This window comes from Syngnathus scovelli, chromosome 11 (assembly GCF_024217435.2).
Source record: "Syngnathus scovelli strain Florida chromosome 11, RoL_Ssco_1.2, whole genome shotgun sequence".
In the NCBI taxonomy this organism is placed as follows: Eukaryota; Metazoa; Chordata; class Actinopteri; order Syngnathiformes; family Syngnathidae; genus Syngnathus; species Syngnathus scovelli.
This window is the reverse complement of record NC_090857.1, coordinates 5,042,370-5,065,526: the sequence shown is the minus strand read 5'-3', so window position 1 is coordinate 5,065,526 and position 23,157 is coordinate 5,042,370. Positions and strand designations below refer to the sequence as shown.

At 41.3% G+C, this 23,157-nt stretch overlaps 1 protein-coding gene across 8 annotated transcripts in view; it reads right to left on the bottom strand.

The window, feature by feature from the left end:
- Positions 1 to 23,155, bottom strand: part of LOC125977929 (arf-GAP with coiled-coil, ANK repeat and PH domain-containing protein 3) — a 34,178-nt gene extending 11,023 nt beyond the window's left edge. For 6 of the 8 annotated variants that reach the window (XM_049734992.2, XM_049734993.2, XM_049734994.1 and 3 more), the window contains exons 1-10: positions 22,950 to 23,155; positions 8,159 to 8,216; positions 5,310 to 5,429; positions 4,971 to 5,024; positions 2,770 to 2,828; positions 2,476 to 2,659; positions 2,277 to 2,321; positions 2,068 to 2,163; positions 1,804 to 1,878; positions 1,314 to 1,325 (exon numbers count right to left, since the gene is read on the bottom strand). In XM_049734992.2, coding sequence (XP_049590949.1) covers positions 1,314 to 1,325; positions 1,804 to 1,878; positions 2,068 to 2,163; positions 2,277 to 2,321; positions 2,476 to 2,659; positions 2,770 to 2,828; positions 4,971 to 5,024; positions 5,310 to 5,429; positions 8,159 to 8,216; positions 22,950 to 22,996 — 750 coding nt within the window. In that variant the 5' untranslated portion in view covers positions 22,997 to 23,155. The remainder of the gene's footprint in view (positions 1 to 1,313; positions 1,326 to 1,803; positions 1,879 to 2,067; positions 2,164 to 2,276; positions 2,322 to 2,475; positions 2,660 to 2,769; positions 2,829 to 4,970; positions 5,025 to 5,309; positions 5,430 to 8,158; positions 8,217 to 22,949) is intronic. The other 2 variants (XM_049734995.2, XM_049735001.2) reach the window with 1 other exon arrangement.
- Between the last annotated feature and the right edge of the window lie 2 nt (positions 23,156 to 23,157).

The following is a 23,157-nucleotide window of genomic DNA, read 5'->3' as shown; positions in this document are numbered from 1 at the left end:
GGTTAAAACTTCTCTTCATCTCTCCAATCTCCAATGACCTCCTGTCCTCTAGTCAGTGGCACAAAACTACAGACCCACATCTGAGTGTCGGGCCAGCTGCGGTACTACTCAGAATAACAGTCCCATTCCCGCCTCGGTCGTAATCCCAATCTGTGAGGTTTAGCGGGATTAGTTTTTGCATTATGGTGCACGCTGACAGCTCAGCGTCGAGCGGCTCTTTCAGCGGACAATCCGATTGATCGATTGCAAGAAAAAAAATAAAAAGGGAATAAAGAATCATGCAGAATCACAACAAAGCCTGTGAGTTGACAAAAACAACAACAATGAGGGGATTTAAACACTAAATAAGAGGAGGAAACTAAAGAATGCCACATTTTTTAAAATGGAAGTGAAGTCGATCCGCCAACCATGACTGGAAATGAACAACACCAGTCTAACTTCTTTCTGGCTCAATTAATTTCTTCCTAAAATAATTTATAGTAATAATTCTATGTTTAATTATCAATGCCAGCAACAGGCAAGAACAATTAAATGCCATTAAATGGCAGAAGGTAACAAATCTGTGAATCCACCTGTTGTCATTCATACAAGTCATGACTTGCTGCAAGAATATTAAATTAAATATAAGATTATGATGATATCAGTATTTTTTGTGCTATTTTTCTTGGTGGTATGCCATGAGATGAATGTAAAATATAAGCCTTGGCTCAATAAAGGTTGGGAAACACTGCCTTGACCTTAATATAATACGCTCCCTATCACTCACTTGGCTGTCATTGTTAGAGTTTTAGGAAATGCAGTGTGTCAAAAATTTTCATCACAAAGACATAATTATGTGTGTGCATGCGTGTGTGTGTGTCTGTCTGTTTTTTTTTTTATTTGCAAAGTAGAACAGATTGAGTGACTGATCTATTCAGAGCAAGTTTATAGAGGGAGCCACAATGCGATGACCATAAACCTGAATCAATGGGTTTGTTGCAGATGGCGTGTTTATGTCTGTGTGCGTGAGCGGGAGACACACACGCGCGACCGCCAAAACAGGCAGACATGCCAAGCGCACACAGACATGCACACATGTTCAGTGAAATCACACCGCCAAACAATAATAACCCTAAAGACCGTTTCATTGAGAATGTCGTGATACAAAAGTACACATTCATCACATTGACTTCTATTAAATTCCTTCAGACACAAATTAAACGCTTCGTAGGCACTAAAATGTTGTCTTATCCATCTGTCGGAAATGTCTGCAGAGATTTATGTGCCGAGACGCAAAACAAGTCATGTTTAGTATGAAGGCAAAACAAACTCACCTGCATCAGAGTCTGAAGAAGAATCCGGCCGATTGAGGGCAGAGGGAGACAAACACACACATTAGATGACATTGTGATTTTTCAAACAGCTTAGATGAACAGCCTTGTTCATCAAGTTTGGCATTAAGCCTTCCCTTGGCAGCTAATTTTATCTGAGGGATGGGCTAAATCAGGCCAAAAAACAGAAAAGTTGTTGGCATCTACTGCCCCAACAGATGGATTATCTCTGTGAGGCATCGCCAAGCAAACAATAGCTTTTATTCAGCGGCTTGACCCATAAAATATATCAAAGTGACTCCATGTGAGCTGCTTTTTCCTTTCAAGTTGACCAATTAGCTACAAAAGAAACAGTGAAAATTCAGCAGTGAGATGAGGAAGAATCTGAAATTCTATAGTGGTTGACAATAAATAATAATCATAATAACAACCACACTAGTATTAATAATATAACAAAAGGCAACGGAAAGTTAAAGATGTCTTGTTCTCTCACCCTTTGCTGGATGATCGCATGTTTATGCTCCAACTCTCTCTTCTCCACCGCTGAGTCGATGACGAGCTGATCCAGCTGCACAAAGTAGAGCAGAGCGAATAAGATGGAAATGGGAGCCAAATTAAGGTGGAACTTGAAATAACCGCCAGATGCTTTGACATCTGGAAGCAGCACGTTCAAGTAATAATGGAGGAAGGGTTGCTAAAAACCTTATTCAAAGGAGTTCTGTCATGTGCGTGAGCAATAGTATTTGGTTTTCCTCACCTGGGCAGCCAGCTTTTTCATGTAGGGGTCAATCTCATCCAGAATATTGAAGCCTTGTTGGAAAAGTGTATACTGGGCACGCATGAAGGACAGCATCTGTACAGGTTGAGAAGCTTCTACTTGTCATCGCAGAAACATGCAGTTTTTTTTGTATACAAGCAAGTTGAGCAGTATCGATGTGAAACTAAGGAAAATAAATATGGGCTCACCGCATCCAGGATTTCAAACTTCTTCCTGGCCTGAAGCACATTAATCTGTTCAGGAAACAAAACAAAACTTTAATTTATGTGTCTAATGAACAGATTGGTGGAAAAAGTGCCAGTGTTTGATGCATTTAGATGAACTTGCTGTGGATCATTAGCGCTACCTTGTGGACACTTTTTGTATGGCAATATGTATGTAGCCCACCTGTAGTACGTAGTCCAAGGCGAGGTGCCTGAAGGCTTTACGGCTGAGGACGAGAGCTTGCGTGGCCTCCTCCGCTTCATGGACCTTGTTCCTGGGGGCTTGGGCGTTCTTCACCTGAGCCAGCTCCATGTCCTCTCGAACGCGATCAAACTGCTTCTTGGTATCCTTGAACTTGCGCACGTCACTATCGTGAAGAAGCATGCAACACATATATCAGTGTATTTAAACTCACAAGACCTGAAATATTTGATAGGCATAATTTAGGCCAATAGGAAAATCCAATGGAATGCTTACTCTTTAATGAAAGCGTGAAGTTGTTGCTTGATTGACCGCTGAGCTTGGTCGAATAAAATCTGTGGAAAGAGAAGACAGAGGACATAAGATACCTGTTGCCATTCACACAAAAGAATAATAGATTTTTTTTTTTTTTTTAACTAAACCGACCCGGTTCCTTTGTGAGTAACTTGAGACTTGGTCTAAGTGCATTTTGTCACATTTTCGTTTGGTGGTGTGCAATATTTATTTTTCCGCACGCTCGCTCAATGTCATTGGGAGACACAAACTGTAGTTTCTTGTTTAACCACAAGGTGGGGCTATAAACTTATATCCCTTTGGAACTATCAATGCATGCTTATGGGGAGGAGAAGTGAGGTAGAAGAGGCACAGGAACAATGTCAGTCTCACCCAGGCAATGTTATCTTTATAAATGCTGCTCTTGTGTTGGAGCTCATTTGATTGTGCAGGAACAGCACAATCGTATTAGCAATGCATTGACACCGTACCGTCAATAGTTAAAGTCCTGATGAATAATCATATAAACAACCATGATAACTGCAGAAAGAAATGTTCCAAATGGTGGGAAAACAGCATGACAGGGTAACTGCTGCAGTGAGTAACAAGTCAACAAGCTAAGCTTTTATGAGTTTGTGGCTTGACAATACAACCTTTGTTTACCAAATAACACCCAATTTTCCATGTTGTCTTGGACTACTCGTGTTTCATTTCCTGTTTTTCTAACAAAGGTCAGCAAATAGGTTATTAATCGGTGTTTATTTCATAGTCTGACATGATAAATTCAATTTGCATCAACAAATTCCAGTTACAGGACAATTAGTGCTGTGCTAGGAATTACTTGGTACTTTCCACAGTGGTGAGGTTGCCAGCCCACCCTGAAATTTAAAGCAGCTCCATCAGGCTCACTCAAAAGGAACACCAGTAATCCAAAAGTTCCACGCAAACCTGTTTTGGATTATGGTGTCCTGTTGGGCGTGACCCCAACATATCATCATGTCGACTCACGTTGCTTTGAAACATTCGTGTCACGTTCAAAGACCCTCCCTGCTTGTTACTGTGGACGTCAGGCAGCAGGCCAAGCCTGCACAACAGTTGCTGACAAGCAAATTCCTTATGTTTAAGTATGATAAAATATAAAAATTAAGGCAATAAATACATGAATTCAGTCAGTTCCTGAACTACTTCAAAAAATATGAAAAGGGATCAGTCACAAAGCCGGCCATCTGGATTGCACTTATTCGAGCAGTCAAAGTTATTAACATTTTGGGGCACTGTAGTTAAATCCAGACCTTGTACAAGGTTGGAAATACGTTATCATAAAATATTTCAAAAATGTTTTTAAAGACAGAGAGTGTGGGTGAGTCTCTATCTGCGCTATTAGCATGATGTGAGGTTTCAGAAAAAGGGAGAGTAGGCCTGAAGATGGTACACAGAGAACACAATTAGGCACGTACGCAGATGACGGTCGGAGTATTTGTGTCATCACCAACCCCATTAAACCCAATGTTACACCAAACAGAAAAAGTGATTAAATCAAACTGAGCTGATAGATCCTCTTGTGTTCAGCACACATTGAGTTGATTTGAAAAGCTTAGAGAGGTCAAATGGGATTGACCCCTGGGGAATTGAGTCAAAGGGAAGAGAGATACAGTGGAACAATGACAGTAGGACAAACATTTTTTATTGTTGCCTACGTCTGGGTTTTTGAGTTTCATTTGCGATGCCCTTCAAGAGTATACTAAAAACAGAAGCTGCCAAGGACAGAACAATGGCACGAGAGAAGAGGCAACAATGAAATCACGAGATGGGGAAGTCTATTAGCAAATGAGGAAGGGGGGGAACAAAACATAAAAGCCTTCTGCGTGATTAAAACATGATAAAATAAAAAAGGGAACCTCATGAATACAAGCAGCAGTATGCAGAGCCACCTACAAAGCAGACTAATCAGCAAATCTGGTTTCTACCTTATTATTAAAAGATCCCCGTACCATTTGATGTGTGAATTAATTCCTCTACTTTATATCGGCTCTGCTGTGTGTGTGTTTTATGCAATAGTGAGCCCACTCAAAAGTGAATGTCTTGGCATCTTAAGAAGACATGGATGCATTTAATGCTTTTTTAAGACAGCAGACAAAAATGCTCCTTCGTGTTTATTCGTCCGGTCTGGCTCAAGTCTATTGTAAAAGAAGAACAGTTCTCACCATATGGTAGTTGACGATCTCCTGGAGGCTTTCGCCACACTTTTCAAGGCAGTCCTACAAACACAAACACATTTTACACGAAGCAAGCATCTGATTTCATTTCAAGATAACCCAAAAGACATGGAGACACCCCGACGCTCCCATTTTCTGGGAGCCTGGACGTCTCCATGTCTAGACAATACTTGTTTATACAGCTCTACTTGTTTGATTCACGTGGGGAACCGCCGGAATGTCCTGTTCGAGTCAGAGGGATGCGAGGGAGACCTCGACCTACATTTGGAATTTGCATGTTTGTGTGCCCGACATGCTAACAGAAGTGACGGACGGGCGTTCACTCACCGATACCATCTCTTCTTTCTTGCATTGCTGGGACAGGTCCTTGATGCCGTTCACAAAAAGCTTGTTGGCGCTGACGTAGGCCCTGCCGGCCTCGATCATACCGCTGCATAACTTCACCAGCTAAGAGGAGCAAATACAAATTTGGATACTTTAAAAACCCATTGAGGACGCGTTCTATTTAAAAAAAAAAGCGACACAGCGATGATAATAATAGTCGCAGCGATTACATAAATCAAATAAAGCTTAGGTAGATTGGCAGTTGCAAATAAAACATAAATGTAGTCAATTCAATTGTTTTTTAACTACTATGTAAATGAACTTCATTATTTTTCTTCCAAATGGCTAAATTGACATTTGACACAAATCAGGATGATCGTCTAAGTGTAAATAGTACATGCTTAACATCCTGAACATTCCATCTTACATTCTTTTAAGGCACTTACTTGTGCTTGTCATTTTAGAGATGAAGAGTCCCACAGAGACACACTCGTAAACATTTCTAAGCATACTTGGGTCAGTCGGAATGTTTCTTTGCCAGCATTTTTTTTCTCATTCAACAGAACTCATTTCCGGCAAACTGAACAGCTCATGTCAGTAACTTTATATAGATTGTTTAGACATTTTCAAAAGTGAACCTCAAGTTCAGATATGAAACCGGAACTTGAGTCAAGTTACATATTGATCATACATTGCTACGCTGTGTATGGCAAACAAGCTATTTGTGATTTATTTTCTCAATTATAAACATGCAATTAATTTTATAATGGTCGTATAACTTTGGACAAATAATAAAAATACAGGGCGGGGAGGTAAAACAAATAAAACAACTAAAAAAACAGAACCCTCCCAACAAAAGATGACGATTGGGTAATTCCACACTGGGAATTCAGGCAGTTAAATAAGTCAGCCAAATGTTCCCATCACAAGCTAAATCGCAAACAAGGGAGTCGTCTTTGAGGGTGTAAACATGTAAATTATGGGGTGCAGATAGCTCAAGAGTGCAAACTATGCATTCCCACTTTGCGGGTAATATTACGCACTAGAGTGACACAGTCTTTAACACTTGGAAAGAGTGTGTTGCCGAGAACTTGCGAGCTATGCAGAGGAAGGAGTGAATAAAACATCGCATCTCGTGCAAAGTCTCATCAGCATCAGCCAATGTGAGGTCACTGTACTTTCGTGGCAGCTTACAGATAAGTAAGCATTGGCCACTTATGGAAGAACTGGTGAGACACGTAAGATGGAATTTAGCTCGTACATGTATGTATGTATGCATAAGTAATACCACCATCAGACATAAAGCATTAATATTAAATATACATTAGTCAATTTTATGTCTGAATCAACACAACAGCAATTCCTGCCTTGCTCTTTCACAAAATATCTGCTAGTCTAGTGAGTTATCTGACGGGGGGCAATGTGATCTCATCGCGTGCTATACCGAGCCCCCCAGGGTCCGAACATGGCCATTATATGTGTCAGCTTGTCAACAAATGGGCTGAAAGAACCACAGGGGAGTCACATCGCTACATCTGCTCAAATCGGACCAAATAGGTTGTGTTCATTGACTGACACGGCAACAATGTAATGGAGAACCTTCGAACCATAGCAAACTGTAAAATATGGCAAAGTATAAGCAGATTTGGTTGTTAAAGGACACATGAGAATATCAAATGTATTAAATTAGGCAACTACAGTGTAATTCATTCCATTTTATTTAGATTTCTATGCTGTCAGAATATACCTCAGGCAGTGTGAGGTCATCCCGCCAAAGCAGTGTAAGGACCCCCCGCTGCCAGAATAAATGACCCAAATGGAACCTCAAGTCATCATTCAAAGTTCAGAGGAGGGTCCCAACTTGCTTGGAGGAAAATTTTGTGATGGGGTGGATGTGATGTGTCACCCACCAGCCTGCTAATTTAACTGCTGCGGGAGATATTTAAAAATTGCAAATGTCATGAAAGACCAAATTCACAATATGACTATAAAACTTGAGCATGATTGAGCTGTTGTGTAGGTTGATTTCATGTAAAGGCGTGTTTGGACAAACAGAAACAAAAAAAAATGAACGTCTACTGCCATTGCTGATTTATAATCACTTGGAATAATGATTTCACGTAAAGGCGTGTTTGGACAAACAGAAACAAAAAAATGAACGTCTACTGCCATTGCTGATTTATAATCACTTGGAAAAATGAAATGTCCGACCAACAAGTTTTTATATGTCTCTGCGGGTCCAAAAATAAGGTTATGCAATATACAAAAGTGTCGTGCATTCTGGCATCATATTAAATTATCATGACAACAGACATGATGCAGTGCAGTTAATGCAATCTGACTCAGAAACATCTATTGGTTTATCGAAAGAGACATTACCTCAGCTCTGAGACTCCCAGGGGACAACGAGCCATCTACTTTCACTTTACATAAAGCACTAAATCATATTAAAAGCGCATGGCAATAATGCAGCGGGAAATGTACTCCTAATGTCAAGTTTGCTTAACCAACCCAACAATTATTTATGATCATTTTTATATGAATAAACATTGATCTATTTTGACATAAACAAAAATTGCTGACACAGGCAAAAATGGCAGTGGAGCAACAACAGGCGACTGTAATGTTTCTATATTTCACTCCAACGCGTGCACTGTGTTGTTTAGCTATGCTCGAGCCAATTGGACATAGCACAGCACATCTGGTTTTAATGGACTGATGCAAAGAAAACCAATTCAAGTTCACACGTCAACTAAGCACTGATGACGTTTTTCAGGGAAGCATTATGATTCAGTCAAAAGAAAACATAGTTGATTTAGTAATCTGTACGGGAGGGGGGAGGGGGTCCATACCTTGTCCAACTTTGCCTCGATCTCCACCACGTCTGTCTCCACATCATCAATGCCGGCCCTGAAACAAGAATAAACAAAGTTACTGAAATGATGATGGACTTGGAGACACACACACAAACTGACTTATGAGTGTCCAAAAGATTTATAATATGGACAAAATATTAGGATATGACTGAAGGAAGTGAACGTGATCAATGAATTTATTACGAGCACTATCTTTGTACTTTTAGTCTGCTGTATTGATGATCTTATGAAAAGATCATATTTCATCAACCTTTAAATTAATCTTTGACAAATGAACAAACACTGTGAATCTGGCTAAAGACTTTTTTTTTCATCCCTGCTGCATAATAAGATGCAACCAGACACCACACATCATGCTTGCTCAGACTTTCGCGTTAATCCCAACGATTAAGATTAGCGGTAATGGCCCAGCTGTAAAATCAATGAATGACATCATGCGGAGGGTAAGGATCCGAGTTTCAGGATTCATAAAGTAAACACAAAGGCAAAAGGATTATATAGGTGTTCTTTAGGACTCAGCATCTAGTATTTCAAGGATAACAACACCAATATGCAATAATAATAAATCATAAGGCCTCACAAAGAGCTCACAATAAAACGTTAGAAAAGTATCAACATTGTTCAAGACGTGCTATGGTTTATTTGAATTCCACAATGACAACATCAGCTGAAGCTTATTTGGATCGGATCCAGCAAGAGTTCAGCGACACACCCTCGGTAAGCTGCTGGAACAAGCCCCTCATAACAGCAGACCCCTAGGGAATGGCGATGATCTCACCATGAAATGGCAAAGCCAGACTCATCTGCAACTCTTTCACACCGGGCAACACCCTCATTGCAGCAGACTTGGAAAAAGCCACACTTGCAGATACATTTAAATATCTCGCCCAACTTTGGAGCCATCCAGAAGAAGAATGCAGGAATGCTCTCTCACCTGTTCCAAAAAAGAACATTGATAGAATTCCTCACTCACAAAGAAGACAAAGTGTTTATCCAATTTGTCTAAGAAGAACACACTCCTGACACAGCAGGGTGAGCACGTGTGTGGTCTCCACAGGAGGTATGTTGCGTGTGTATGCAGATGTCCGCACACGTCGTTACACTCGACTACCATTGCTGAAATGCGCAGCCGACCATTCAACCAGCACTCATTTGCCGTTCTCCAATCAAGCGGCGAATCAAACACGTGCACATGGTGTTCCTTATAGCAATGTCAAACGGTAATACGGTGCGGGGGGTCCGAGGATAAGCTCATTAAATCAAGCATCACGCACGCCGCACTGTCAATGAGACGTGGTGGCCAAAATCTTAACCGTGAGGCCAATGCAGGCATCCCTCAATGTGGTTTGTGTTACAGCTCCAACACGTCCACAAACACACACAAAGTACACTATGAGAGTTGTCAAGCTTGCCATGGTTGAACACAAAAAGCTTTTTGGATGGAAACGTGTGCAACAATATACTGGAGGCAATAAATCTCAGTTTGTCCTCAAACCAGACTTGACTGCTGATGTATGTCTTTGTTTGCAATATGGGATTCAAATCAGGAGAATGACTCTCAACGTTGATACTAAAAACAGAATTAGCTGCAACTTTATCAAGAATAGTTTCTACAAAGACACTAACGGTCAGTTTTTTTCCTCTGCTTAATGTGCTACATGTGTTCCTTCTGAATGAATTTAGTGTCGATCTTTTCTGCAAATCACTTCAGCATTGACTAAGATAGTTCTCCTACTTAGTACTGCATTATACTAAGCGATGCTTGTCATTAAAAATATATGTACCGTATTTTCCGCACTATAAGGCGCACCTAAAACCCTCCAATTTTCTCAAAAGCCGACAGTGCGCCTTATATGGACCAATATGGATTCGTGGATGAGGACTAATTTATTAAAGTAAGCTTTACGTGTTTATTTTGTGTGCTGTGTGATATTAACGTTTGAGCAACGTTGAGTTATTGATATAGTGTTATTGTTTTCACTATTTTGAGTGTTACTATATTGTGATTGCATTAACGTTTGAGCAACGTTGAGTTATTTATTCTATGCGCCTTATAATCCAGTGCGCCTTATATATGGACAAAGTTTTAAAATGGGCCATTCATTGAAGGTGCGCCTTATAGTGCGGAAAATACAGTAATGTAAATATCGTCATTAATAATATACATGTACAAATATATATACACATTTAAAAAATATGTATATATTTTTATAAAAAGCAAATACAAATAAATTAGAAACTATCAGGTGTGTACATAATGGGGAAGCCACTTTAAAACACAGCTCACCCTCAACATTTAATACTCACGCCTGTGTCCACTGTGTGTGGACATACTGTATGAGGAACAACCTCAGGCTTTGAACAATGATGATGCAGCCGGCCAGCCCAGTCAGAAGAGGAGGGGGGGATGGGCACATGCTTGTTGCCAGTGGTAACATACAGTAGAAGGTCTAACATCATCGGCAATGGGGGATGGGAGGGTTAGCTTCACGTGCCCTCGCGCCACGTGCACTCTCGTCAGACCCAACAACCATTCGCAATCTATTCTGGTCCCACCACTGTGTGTGTACGTACGTCCTGCAGGACGTTTGCGTGGATATCGTTTTGCATCTCTTCACATTAGTGTGCACACACACATACATTGTATATCTTGCAGTGGAGTCCACTCGATGTGTCACACGACATCCCATCCACATCAGCATCACTAGAGGAACAGGGGCAGCAGGAACAACAGGCCCTCTGATACCAGTTAAGCTTGGACCCGGCGGGCAAAAAAATACTCACATGCAACAGGACATCAGCCACCACATGTGACGATGTTGATTAGAGTCGGCCAGTAAAACAAACCGTAGTCAAAACAGAAATGTCGAGTTTCCATCTGCCCTAAAAATAACAAATGTAGTGATGAATATGCATTATATTATGTTATATATATTATTTCCAATAGTCTGATGTATAATCCCTGCAATTTTAATCAGTCAGTATTTGTGATCTGACTCAGCAGATCAAGATATAAAGGGCAGTGACCTATTTTCTTTAACAGACATCAGGTGATGTACGTACACACACACAGAAACACAAATGGATCAGGAGCACAATATGACAGATGAGGCACACGCAAATTAAATTCAGGAATCATGTCTGTGTTAGACCACAGTCAAAGACTAGTCAAAAAAAATAAATAAAAGCACACACACACGCTCATGCCGAACATCCTCATTTATAATTACACACTTTGATCCTCCACCCGCAAGTTCAGACTGAGCACACGTCAAAATATCTCCTTCTCGGAATTCCAAGTAGGGAGGCAACCATAGCAACCGTTCATTGACCCAAATCACCATGGCAACAGGCATCAGCATTACTCACGCTTTTTTTTTTTTTTTTTTAACTGACCAATTTCCTCTTTGTCTGACTTGATTGTACTTGAGCATCTCCCCGCCACTCCCTTTAGCTTCCAATAATCTCCGTGTGTGCATACAGGATTTACTTTCAAATCACTCATCCGTAGCCTAATTGCTTTGTTTGCTGATATTTAGCACAAAGTGAGCAGGTAGAATTTTGATGGTTAACGTAACAACATCCCATCCTTTATTTCTTTGTCTTGCTGTCACATTGTGAAGTTCGGAACACACTCAAAAAAGATTCAACTACATCTTTAAGATTGACCTCCTTTAACACATCCCATAATTCTTGGTGTGCGCACTTTTTAGCATGTGTGAGTCTGCGTACAAGATGACAATGAAACACAACAGCAGACTCATTTGTACATTTAATTGGACCATTTGTGAGGTCAATGCACAATCGCCACACCATTAAAGAGCGCACAAACGAGCTCAGTCATCATCACAAGAGCCTTCAATAAAGATTCCTCACATTTGGAACACACACCCGGCCTAACACGCTGCCTTTTGACATCAATGGCGACTAAAGGCAAACACTGGTATCTTATGCGCGGCTTACAAAGATGCCTTCACTGCTCCCCCCCTAACCCCCTCCTCCATACACACAAACATCACACTCTTTCCACGAAAAAACTTTGCGGAAGATACTTGTGTGCCATGTGATTTCATCGGAAGTCATGAGCTCCATAAATGAGCATATTTCAAATATCCCCGAGAATGGGGATAATAAAAGTTGTAAGAAAAAAAACATTCAAGTTTCACATACTGAAAGATGGGGTTTTTTTGCCATAATTTTTTTTCTTTATTTCGTTAGCCATATTTATTTTTCACACTTTCAGTACATTGCAAACACATCGGTTTAAAAAAAATGAAATGCTCATGGACGTTTCCACTAACAACCTCTTTGTCTGCCTGTCATATTTTATTTTGACACATTATTTGTTCAGTAATTATAATGGTTTAAAAAATGTATTTTAATGACCTGATCTGTCAGATAAATTTAAAAAAAGTACAGTTTCACTATTGTTTGACCCACTAATGTAAACATATAAACTGTCAATGGGTAATTTATGAGACGCTTTTAATGATGCAGTAACATGACTGAACAAAGGATTACCGCAAGTCCTGTAAGTGAGAAGACGCTTCCTCTGCTGTTCCCTGCTGCACTTTCGATGAACTCAATGCATGTATAAATATTTCTAGCAGAGAACATCGAGATGTGGAAACGTCATTATATCATTCCACAGAATGGGCCAGCAGGAAACGTGTTGGAAGGCCTCAGAGCGTGAAGGGGTCAGAAATGATCCTTCTCAAACATATTCTGATGGCCTTGCAAGCCAGGTGCCACTTGTGTTTGTTGGAAAGTGCGACACTAGCTTGCTTTTTTGTGCCAAGACAGGAGGGAAGAGATTTAACCAGGGAAAAGTCCGACGTGACTTCCATTATCTGCGCTGTCAACATGCGAGTCAAAAAAAGACACAAGGGAGTCATGAAATGACAGTAAAAAAATGATCCGCACAACAAAACACTCCAAAGTTCATTCAAGCATGCATCTACCAACTCCAGATGCTTCCCAAAAGTGTGCTAACGGAAGAACATAGTGCGTTTATGTTTGAATAACAACATCAATATCGTTTTGATGGGACGTTGGGAAATTGGGAGATCAAATTCTGGTGGGTTAGCCAGGACACATAGGCGCCAGTGTCTTTGCTAACCTTGACACAATCAGATATTTTGTGAGTCTACTAATTAGAAAAAGAAAATCTCAATTAGCGATTGTCACTAAAAATGTTTGTTTGAATTCTGTCAATTATGTGTCATTTTTGTTAATCTCTTGAATCATTATTTTAGAATAAATCTATTCCACCAACAGTCTTTAGTTTTCTGGCAAAATAATCAGTTGTGCTGACAGCGGCGTCAAAACAGAAGTTAAGAGCTTTTATTTTGTTTTCTATCACTTCTTATTTTAGATGGCTTGTACAGTCAATGACAAAGCTGCATCGCCCCAAGTCTTTTATTCTATTGAACTGCTCTGCTTTTTCTCGAGCACAGCATGGCAACTCATGTTTAATGCACATTGATGCATTTTCCATACTGCTTGTTTGTATTGACTTTGGGCGAGAGGCAGCGTTCACTCTGTACTGATCGCCAGTCAAACACAGGGCACAAATAGACAAGCAACTATTCACACTCGTATTCACAGAAGGAGAATTTAGTCTTCAAGTCAAGTCAAGTCAAGTCAAGTCAAGTCAAGTCAAGTCAAGTCAAGTCAAGTCAAGTCAAGTCAAGTTTATTTGTATAGCCCTAAATCACAAACAGTCTCAAAGGGCTTCACATAGACAAAAATTGACAATTATTCTCAACTGTGCTAAAATGCATATTTGAAATGCTACCCACTGTGCTAGTGTTTAACGCATATAATACTTCATATAGTTACAGAAATAGATTTGTCGATTCATCTAATGTTAATTTCCCCATTGCATTCCCTTACTTCTAGTTTCAACCAGTTACAGCTGTGGCCCAGGCGGAGCAGTGACTTCTGACATTGAAGCACAACCAGCTCAAGGGTTTGATCATGTTGGGTCACGCTGCACTCACACACCCAGCGGAATGTGGCTTTACATCCTCGCTTAGTCGTTTACTGTAAACCACTGCCCACGCCACCGTTAGAGCAAAAGCTAAAAAAATAAATAAAATGATGCTGTGACAGCCAACTATGCTAGACCAGAGTCAAAATTCAGAAATCATTCAAATGACAGCGTGACCTTGAGAGCAGTCAGGAAAGTTAATTTTCTCCACGGGTGAGCTGTGTGTGCAGGCATCAGAGGGGCTGCTGATTCAGCTCAAGCAGTTGGCGGTCGAAGAAGAACAGCACGTTAAGACCTGCACTATGGGACACATCCAAACAGCGTCAGCCATCAAAACAGAAATTAGACATTTGGACACCCCACTAAGACCAACAAACAAAACCCACAGGGAAAATATACAAAAAAGCTGTACAGTGCTTAAATGTACTTGAAGCCGAATATCAAAGCCCCCACCTCTTTAACCTTCACTGAGCCCCCTGCGGCCACTGAGCATCCGCCCAAATGCACAATGACGCAGGCGGCATGAGAATCGAAGAGGAAGGAGAAGACCCCCTGCGGTGTACACTGTGAGCTCCCGTTCCCAGCAATAATTCACTTCTGCGTTCTTAGCATCTCTCCCGCCCACAGCCAGCTGACGGCCTCTTATCGCAAGAGCTAGTGGGATGTGTTTGGCTTGGATGGAAGCTCACAGGAAGACAAACAAGTAGATATAAAAAGTCAAATCAAACAAGTAGCCTGTAATATTAATGTATGTATGCGTGCGTGTGTGTTTCCTTGTGAAGACCGCAGTCGTGTGTATTTTCTTCTATTACATTTGTTTCTTCGTGCCACACAAAATGTTCAGCGCCAAATTGATGACTAAGCCATGTCTATATAACACTCCCACATGCTTTCAGCAGAAAGCCAGAAAGAGAAATGAGAATCCCTGACAACACAGCAGAGTTGCCTGTACATAAAAAGAAAACTAAAACGTCACAGTTGTCAGTTGAATATCTGAGTTGTGGTGATCAAGTGCAGGAGTTTGGATTCGAGCCACCAAAGCGACACATCTGTTCATACTCATACATGCAGGAAGTGCAACATTCTCATTTTACACAACTGTCCATACAAGAAGTAACCAAATCCTCATCGCACTTCAATTTGTTGAATAAAAATAAAAGTGCACCAGCTGGATGAATGAAAATGGGAGCAACAGCTTCAATGGATGCTCGATTCATGAAAAAAAAAGTTATGACGCTTAATCTCTAACAGTTTATTTGATGCATGAGTATGTATTTAAGGGGTCACCTGATAAATGTTTGTCTGATAGTTCCATAAAACATACGCTCACGCATTCACCACTCTTTATCTTGTGAGGAAGGAAATGGAATCTGCTGAAGGGGCCACACAGAATCGCTGTGCAGAGATCTTACAAAGCACACAAATCTCATCTGACATAAACATTTACACTAAAACAGCGGTTCGGATTGCCTCTTTCGGTGGCGGATGTTCCGTTGGGGTCTGCGAGATTTGCCAATTCATTCCGAGTAAAGTACCTCCTGAGACACTGAGGATAAGGTTACGAATCGTTTAGAAGATTATTTTACAGCTCAGGACAAAAGAACAGATTTGCACGACAAGTACAAAGCTTTAGGTGCATTTGTGTTTCAAAATGTTTCTGCCAGTTTAAGATTAGATTTGGAGTTGGCCAACCAAGTGTTGTCATTTGTAAAGTCTTGACGTGGCTCCAAAGGCTGTTAAATTGATATCTGTGTTTGTAATTGCTTAATCTTGCTCTCTCTCAATATGTTGAAATATGTTTGTATGCTTAAAGACCCAAAGAAATCTCACTTCAATGAGATCCAGTATGCACATAATGAAATGTTGAAAGCGATGAGCTTACATTTGGCATCGATCTGGACAACATTTTCCAATCATGTTTGCCCTCAAAGCCTTCAAAAATCCTCAGTCTGGGCGCACGTTACTGTCTGTTCTTGTTTAGACGGAGGGGATCAGCTGTTCTGACAGATGACACTAAGTCACCATAAATGGAGCAACAACATTCCAACTATTCCTTTTAATTGCAGAAAATGACACGTGATGGAATCTGGACCTTCTGTTGTTGACAACAAAGACTTTCAAATGTGCTTCTATGCAATTCTTTCCCTAGTTGTGAGATACAATGAGTAGAAGTTTTTGCTCTTTGGTCCAAAGTCAACTTCCAGTGGCGGTTACCGTGAAATTTATGCTTGTTTCACACAGACATGATTCTTAATCTCCTTCCTCTGGAGCCAGGAATCTCTCGGACACAACCTTCTTGTTCATCCAGCTACATCTGGCTGGTCCAATGGGACATACACATTGACTCATTGGCTTTCCCGCCATGACTCTGCACGCACATACCAATGGAACAGAATAATACTTCCTGCCTGGACTCAAGACAAACTGTCCATTACTGATCAGTAACTGGGCCTCAGCTGTTCGGATTTTCCCACTTGGAACCGGTTGGCAATCCATCCAACAAATGGAAAGAAACACCCGCCCAGTCCATATGTTGAAGTACATGCGTGTGACACTGCGGGGGGGCTTCGAGGGGAACGTTACGGATACGAGAAAGTGTGGGACTGCTGACACGGCGTATGGGAATGTTTTCGTTTGGTTGGAAAGAATTCCACGGAGATGTAGGATGGAAGAATGTAGTGAAAAAGACGGTGACAAGGGAATCCATCCGTTTCTGAGAGGGAAATAAATGCTTGTATTGTTCAGAGGATTGGATTGTCAATCACGTGTGGTTTCGGCGCCGTTGTGTTTTTTGGATCAGTGAGGGTCAGGCCTGGTGCAAAGCATGATCGATGATGACACGCCAAGCAGGCATCAGGAAATCAAAAGCACTTAAATAGAAAAAAAAAAGAGCTAAATGTTGACGAAAGATAATGTAGTCTACGAGAAATTGTACAGCAGGCAACACGGGTGGAGGGAGAGAGAACAAATACATCATCCAAAAAAGAAACGGGAGCAATAAAAATAGAAATAGAGATGTGAGGAAAACCGCCGAGTTCCAAAACCAAATAGCAGAGCTAAAATAAAACAAGTGAAACAAATTCCTAATTTGAGAAGATCCACTGGTTTCCAGATGTCAGACTCTTGCATGTGAGAGAAAAATCGAAAACTTCATTTCATCATCCTCTTCCTGTTACTGATGATGTGTTGCAAAAACGACAAAGATTGACAAAGATTCACTTCAGTAAAAGAATCGAGTCAAACAAATCATAGATCTAATTTCATTCCAGAGTTAGAAGCCTCTTCATTTCTCTCCAACTCCTCTCCCTGCGTTGACTTGTAACCGCCGAGACACATGCACTTAATCGAATCAAACCCTCTGAGTGTCTGACGATGATGATTCACATCCTTTCTCCAAATTGCATCACAGTCTGAAGGTGAGAGAAGTACAAATCCGAAAACACGAGCATCAGAGAGAGAAAACGACAAAACAATGAGATTACTTCTCTCCCTTCTGTTCAGACGAATCATTTTTCAAACGAAGAACTAAATGACACCAGATGGTCGCCACATTGAGAAAAGAACAAACACCCACTTCAATCGAACGGATGGCGGTGAATTTTCATCATCAAACAACACGCAAATACGCTTTTTGTGTTCGCTTACGTCAATAAACCCGAAGATAACTTTAAGTTGACCGCTCAAACCCAAAAGGTTCATTGAGTCTGCTTAACCTCTCACACTAAGAACTTAGCACATTTTTAAATTTAACACACCTACATGACCTAAACACACGCTTCTCAGTTTCCTCCATTTTGCCAGCATTCAACACGTGTACATACGTGTAAAGTCCTGAGAGGGTTTATTCATGCGTGGCCTAACGTGTGACGTTCCGCAAAATTGCACAGCGACCATTTAACGACTTCCTGGGAAGCGAAATCTCTATGGCGAATTTGGCATTTCACAGGTCCACCTAGTGCCTGCAGCTTGAGCGGAGAGAAAAAAAATAAGACAAATCAGGTCATTCATGAGTCTGATGTTAACAACTGATAAAGCAAAAAAAAAATGTTTGTAACATTTCTCAAAAACACATACGCTGTTGTTCTACTGACAAACATCTTTTGAGCCAGTCGACAAGAACCTGGCATTTGAATTCATTTTGATCTGGAAAGTCAACTGGTGGATCCGAGCGCCAATATTGTGTGTCGACTATCGAGTAGATTGAATCAGAGAGATCGTGCTTGCCGATAATCCTATTTCATATAAGTCCCCGCAGCGGCACGTGCGGCCGAGCGACGGGAAAGCTGCTTCGTGGTGGATTCAGCAGGAGTGGCCACGTGCGGGGAATGATGTCAGGCCGGTGTGTACCCACAGGCATGCAAAGACCACATATGTGCTCAGCCCACGCATGACAATTTTGCATCCAGACTGGCACAACGAAGCTTGTTACTTTCACTGCTGCTCATAAGCATCTCAGCAACGTGTCAATCAGACACTTATATAACGACAAGTGTGAGAGCCCGTCAGAACAAACAGAGAGACGCCTTGCTGCCCTCGGCTGTACCACAGCATCCTCACAAGTCTTTGAAGTCGTTGGAATGTTTCGTGCCCCTGACATGACAGACGGTGGTCTTTCCTGCGCTTGTGAGGAGACTTCGAGTAGTATTGACGGGATCTTCTTGATATTTTACAAGCACTTATTGCATCCACTAAAAGGTTTGATTGCTACTCGAGTTTAAATGTTACTTTTCTTCAAGAGGATGAGCGTTGTTAATAGACTCTTTGGGATCTAAAGTTGCTTTTTAATTGCTGATCTGAACAGATGACATGATTGCACAGGAGACTAGTGAAAGTAAAAATGAAAGACAGTAAAGTCGTCCCCCCCCGCGTACACTTAAAACAGTTTCCACTCTTCTGAGAAGACATTTTTTTCCATTCAGAGCAAAGCAATATCACAATACAAATACATTGCCATCATAAAAGCGACTATATCAAATAGAAATAAATTGTTTGGCCCTGCTATACCTTCAAAAGAAAATCGACATGCTGCAAATCCGGAGAGATTATGGCCAAATGGAACAGTTGTTGATTTTATAGCATTTGCCAGATTTACGGAGCAAGCAATTTCGAGAAAATGTAGAATTCTTAAGCAGAGCTGTGCATTGTCAAATTATCTTTAACATAATGTGCAGTATAGAATAAGCATTGGGGTCACATCGTAGCCGTTGGTTTAGATTGAGGGAATTTAATGTGAGTGGTCTGGAATCCGTCTTGATGTTTGCTGGTGTCTATTTCCAGCGAGGGTCAAAGGGGGATTTCAAAGTGGTTTTCTCTGAAATACTTTCAAGCAGTAAGGACACTGTGTAAAAAAAACAACTTCACTCTGCTGTCACTTCATCCTCTTACACTTTTCCAAACTCCGGCTCATTGGTGGGAGGCAATTTTAGCCCCCTCTCACTTAGGATGGGTGCATTTTCATATTTCAGGCAGCTGGCACATCAGTCCGCATTATCTCAGACAGGTGAAGAGATGATACGCAGGATTAAAAGCATGACGCAGGAAGTAATCCAGACATTTTTTGCAAAGGCTCGGCGCCAGACAGATACCCAGAGCATCGAGAGGACACTTTAATCTGCAAATAAATAGACAGCAGATTTTAAAAGTCATGTCAGGAAGCCACATTTGCAGCACTTTCAAAATATTTTAAATAGATCAACATGATTGATTGTGGTCAATTTTTCAATAAACCACAGGATTCCCTTCTTTTGTTCACAACCTTTTGCCACCCAATGCTGGCTTTTCAAATAAATATAGCCAGACAGATTGTGACCGCTCATCCTTTTTTTTTCCCCTTGCAAGTAACCATAGCAACCACTCTAGACGAGGCAAAAAAAAAAACCTCGGGGGAAGCAGCACAACGTCATCTTCCACGCCCGCTCCACTTTGAGAAACACACAAAAAAAGCCTTCTGCACGAGAATACCCTTGTACACATGTGGCTAAGCTACCTGAAACCCGGAGAGATGTGATTATAATCTCAGCCATCGAGCAGGTTGAACGACATTCACCTGCACGTATGAAGGTGAAGAATGAAAGTCAGCACAAACATGAAGACTGTGTCCTGAATCAATTTTGTTTTTGGAATGAGGGCAGACACCCGTTTCAATGACGTCCCATTGTTTGTTTATCAAATTGTGAATGAGGCCGAGTTGCTCAACTTGTTTGGAGGCCATGCGGCAGAGTGGGTGAAGAGGAAGCAGACCGGTCCGGGTGTTGGGTTCTGTGCACACGCTGACCGGGGATAAATATTACTGGAGGCCATTTTTCATATTTACAAGACAGTTCAAAAACACAGAAACGTGGCATATGGGTTTTGTTAAAGCAGAAGGTCGGTCAACAACTAAAATGCTAGCGCTACACAAAACTAGAGTTCTGTGTGCATATGTTTATCAAATTATTCGAAGAATCATTTTTAAACTACATTAGTGTGCCCTGCAGTTCGGTAACTGTTAAACAAAAAGTCCAATTTAGATTCAAAAATGAAATTTTAATGTGATGTATGCTGTAAAAAAAAAAACGGTGTATTTTGGGGGCGAAAACATATAAATAAAAAATGATTATAAATATAAATGATTTACATTTATGACAACAAAGCAAGCAAGTTGCTGGCTCCCAAAAAATGCTGAGTTGTTTTTGATTATATCCTTAAGTTGGAGGACAATACAGGGAACAATCAGTTCTGGAATTTTCTCATTTCTTTATTGTGAAATGTGGGAAAGCCGATTTCCACAACAGTAAAACTAAAAATAGTTTTATTCAATTGCCCAACTTAAAACTTCATCGATTTTTTTTTTTTTTTTACACACAATGTAGGATTGGACATATTCAATTGAATGGAGTCATCAGGTTACACAAGTGTTTGACTGTTAGCAGGATTACAAAAATGGAGAAAAAACAGAGCAATACAATCTAAAGAACCCCAACCCTAAAAAAAAAAAATTTCAAACTTCTGTTAATAGTGAGGGATTTGATGCTGATTGTAATTTAAAAAACAGAAAGACAGCCTTGAACAATCATTACCCTTAAAATGAAACTAACAGAAACAGGTAGCCCAATAAAAACCAACGGCTACCCAAAGCACTCAACGAGCCCGCCTCGATGGAATCAAATGACAACCTTCTTGTCCGACCACACTGAGCAGGTGCGCCAGCTTTATCTCCACACTGTCGAGGTGAATGAACAGCAGGTGAGCTGCACAAACAATGCAGCACAAAGAGGTTGATCAAATGGAACAAAGAGATGTTTGTTACAGATGCCCAGCATACCTTCAATACTCTTCCAATACTCAGTCATGCAAAAACATGCACAAGTTAAGACCTGCTGGAAGTGGGCGTGAAGGAGCCGCTGTAGCGTCAGGCGTGGGAGAACACAGCAATGACTCTTATGCTGCTTTTCTAAGATGACACAACCACAGCCAAGAAGCCGGTCTCCGAAAACGCAGCACGACTCGAAACATTCCGACCTGCTTCAGTCACCTTCAATGACGAAGAATGTCCTTTTGAATTGCGGGAGCCCGACCTGATGCATGCAAGCATCATTTTATGGTTCCAACGTGTTGAAAGACTTGAGAAATCTGAACGCTTGTTGGTTCAAGCATTTAAGGCAGCTGATCAGTGAGTCGCATGATCAAACCAAAAAACAAACCAAGTGAGCCATTTTGAAATTTTGAATTGGGCAAAACCAGCAGTTGACGGTCAGCCACTCATAGAAACTCATTGCTGAACACTCAGTTGGTTTCTGCCACAGGTTCCAGCTGCCTGAAAGCCTCAAATGTGGAAAATTGGCTGACTGGATGTTTCTGGCAGCCAGGCAGAGCATTTGAGTCGCAACTACACATTGTTGTCTGCTGTCTATTTGCAAGTATCTATAACGTGCTGGGTGTAAATGACAGAGCAGCCACCATTATGACCAACGGTTACATCATGACCTCATTTTTAGCCAACACGACATTCTGTCCTTTGTGTAAGGCGGATTTTTCCAAATAGCACTCAGCATTGGAGCAGTCAGAAGATATTGCTTAAACGCGGACCCTCTCTTTTCCTCTCCTGTGACCTTTCGTCCTCGCCATCCATCAAAAGGGAATCCGTGAGCACGCTCGCTCCGTCCTCTGACTGAGGTCGTCTGTCATCTGTTAAACTAAACTAAAGGAAAGTAACACGTCAGAGACAGACGCTGACAGCATGGAACTACTTGTTTCCATTGATTTGCATGTGAAGCTAGAAGCCCGGCTGGCACGTGGATGGAGTGCGCCCCCCTCCCTACCCACAAGGGGGCTAAACATCTGGATGCATGCCCGGGAAAAATGCTCTGTTTCCCGCAGAGAGCATTCTCACCTCCCCGCTGATTGCTTGGCCAGTCAAATGCAGCTGCGTGGACATCCACTATGCATTCATGCAAAAGCACGAAAGGCTTTTCTTTCACACACACAGACACACTCACTCACTGTCACACGAAGGCCACATATATAAATGAATGATCTCAACAAGACCCAGCAATTAAGCAAATGGCTCCTTAGTGGCCTGTCCCTTCTGCGTTTATACTGAGCCAACGTTGCTTACAATACATATTCGCAAATTACATACATAACATAAATGCATTTTTACTAATAATAGAGCATTTCCCTTTAAATGCCATGAAGGAGCGGATGATTTATCCACCCTGTTGATGCAAGCACAATCTCAGGAGAAAAAAAAATCATGCGTAAAAGAAGGCGTGCCGTTTAGCGCAGCAGTCTTACCTGAACCGGGGCGAATCCTTGATGCATTCTTCAAAATCCACCGTCATTTTTGCGTCTTCGTTGTGTATTCCCGGATCAGTGCGCCAGTGTCATCGCCCGCGGCGGCTTGTCGCTATGAACCGAGGGGATGGACGGCGGCTGGTCGTGTCCCTGACGCGCGGCAGTTCCTTCCCAGTGGCACCGTGTCACCAATAAGTCGAGCCGAGTG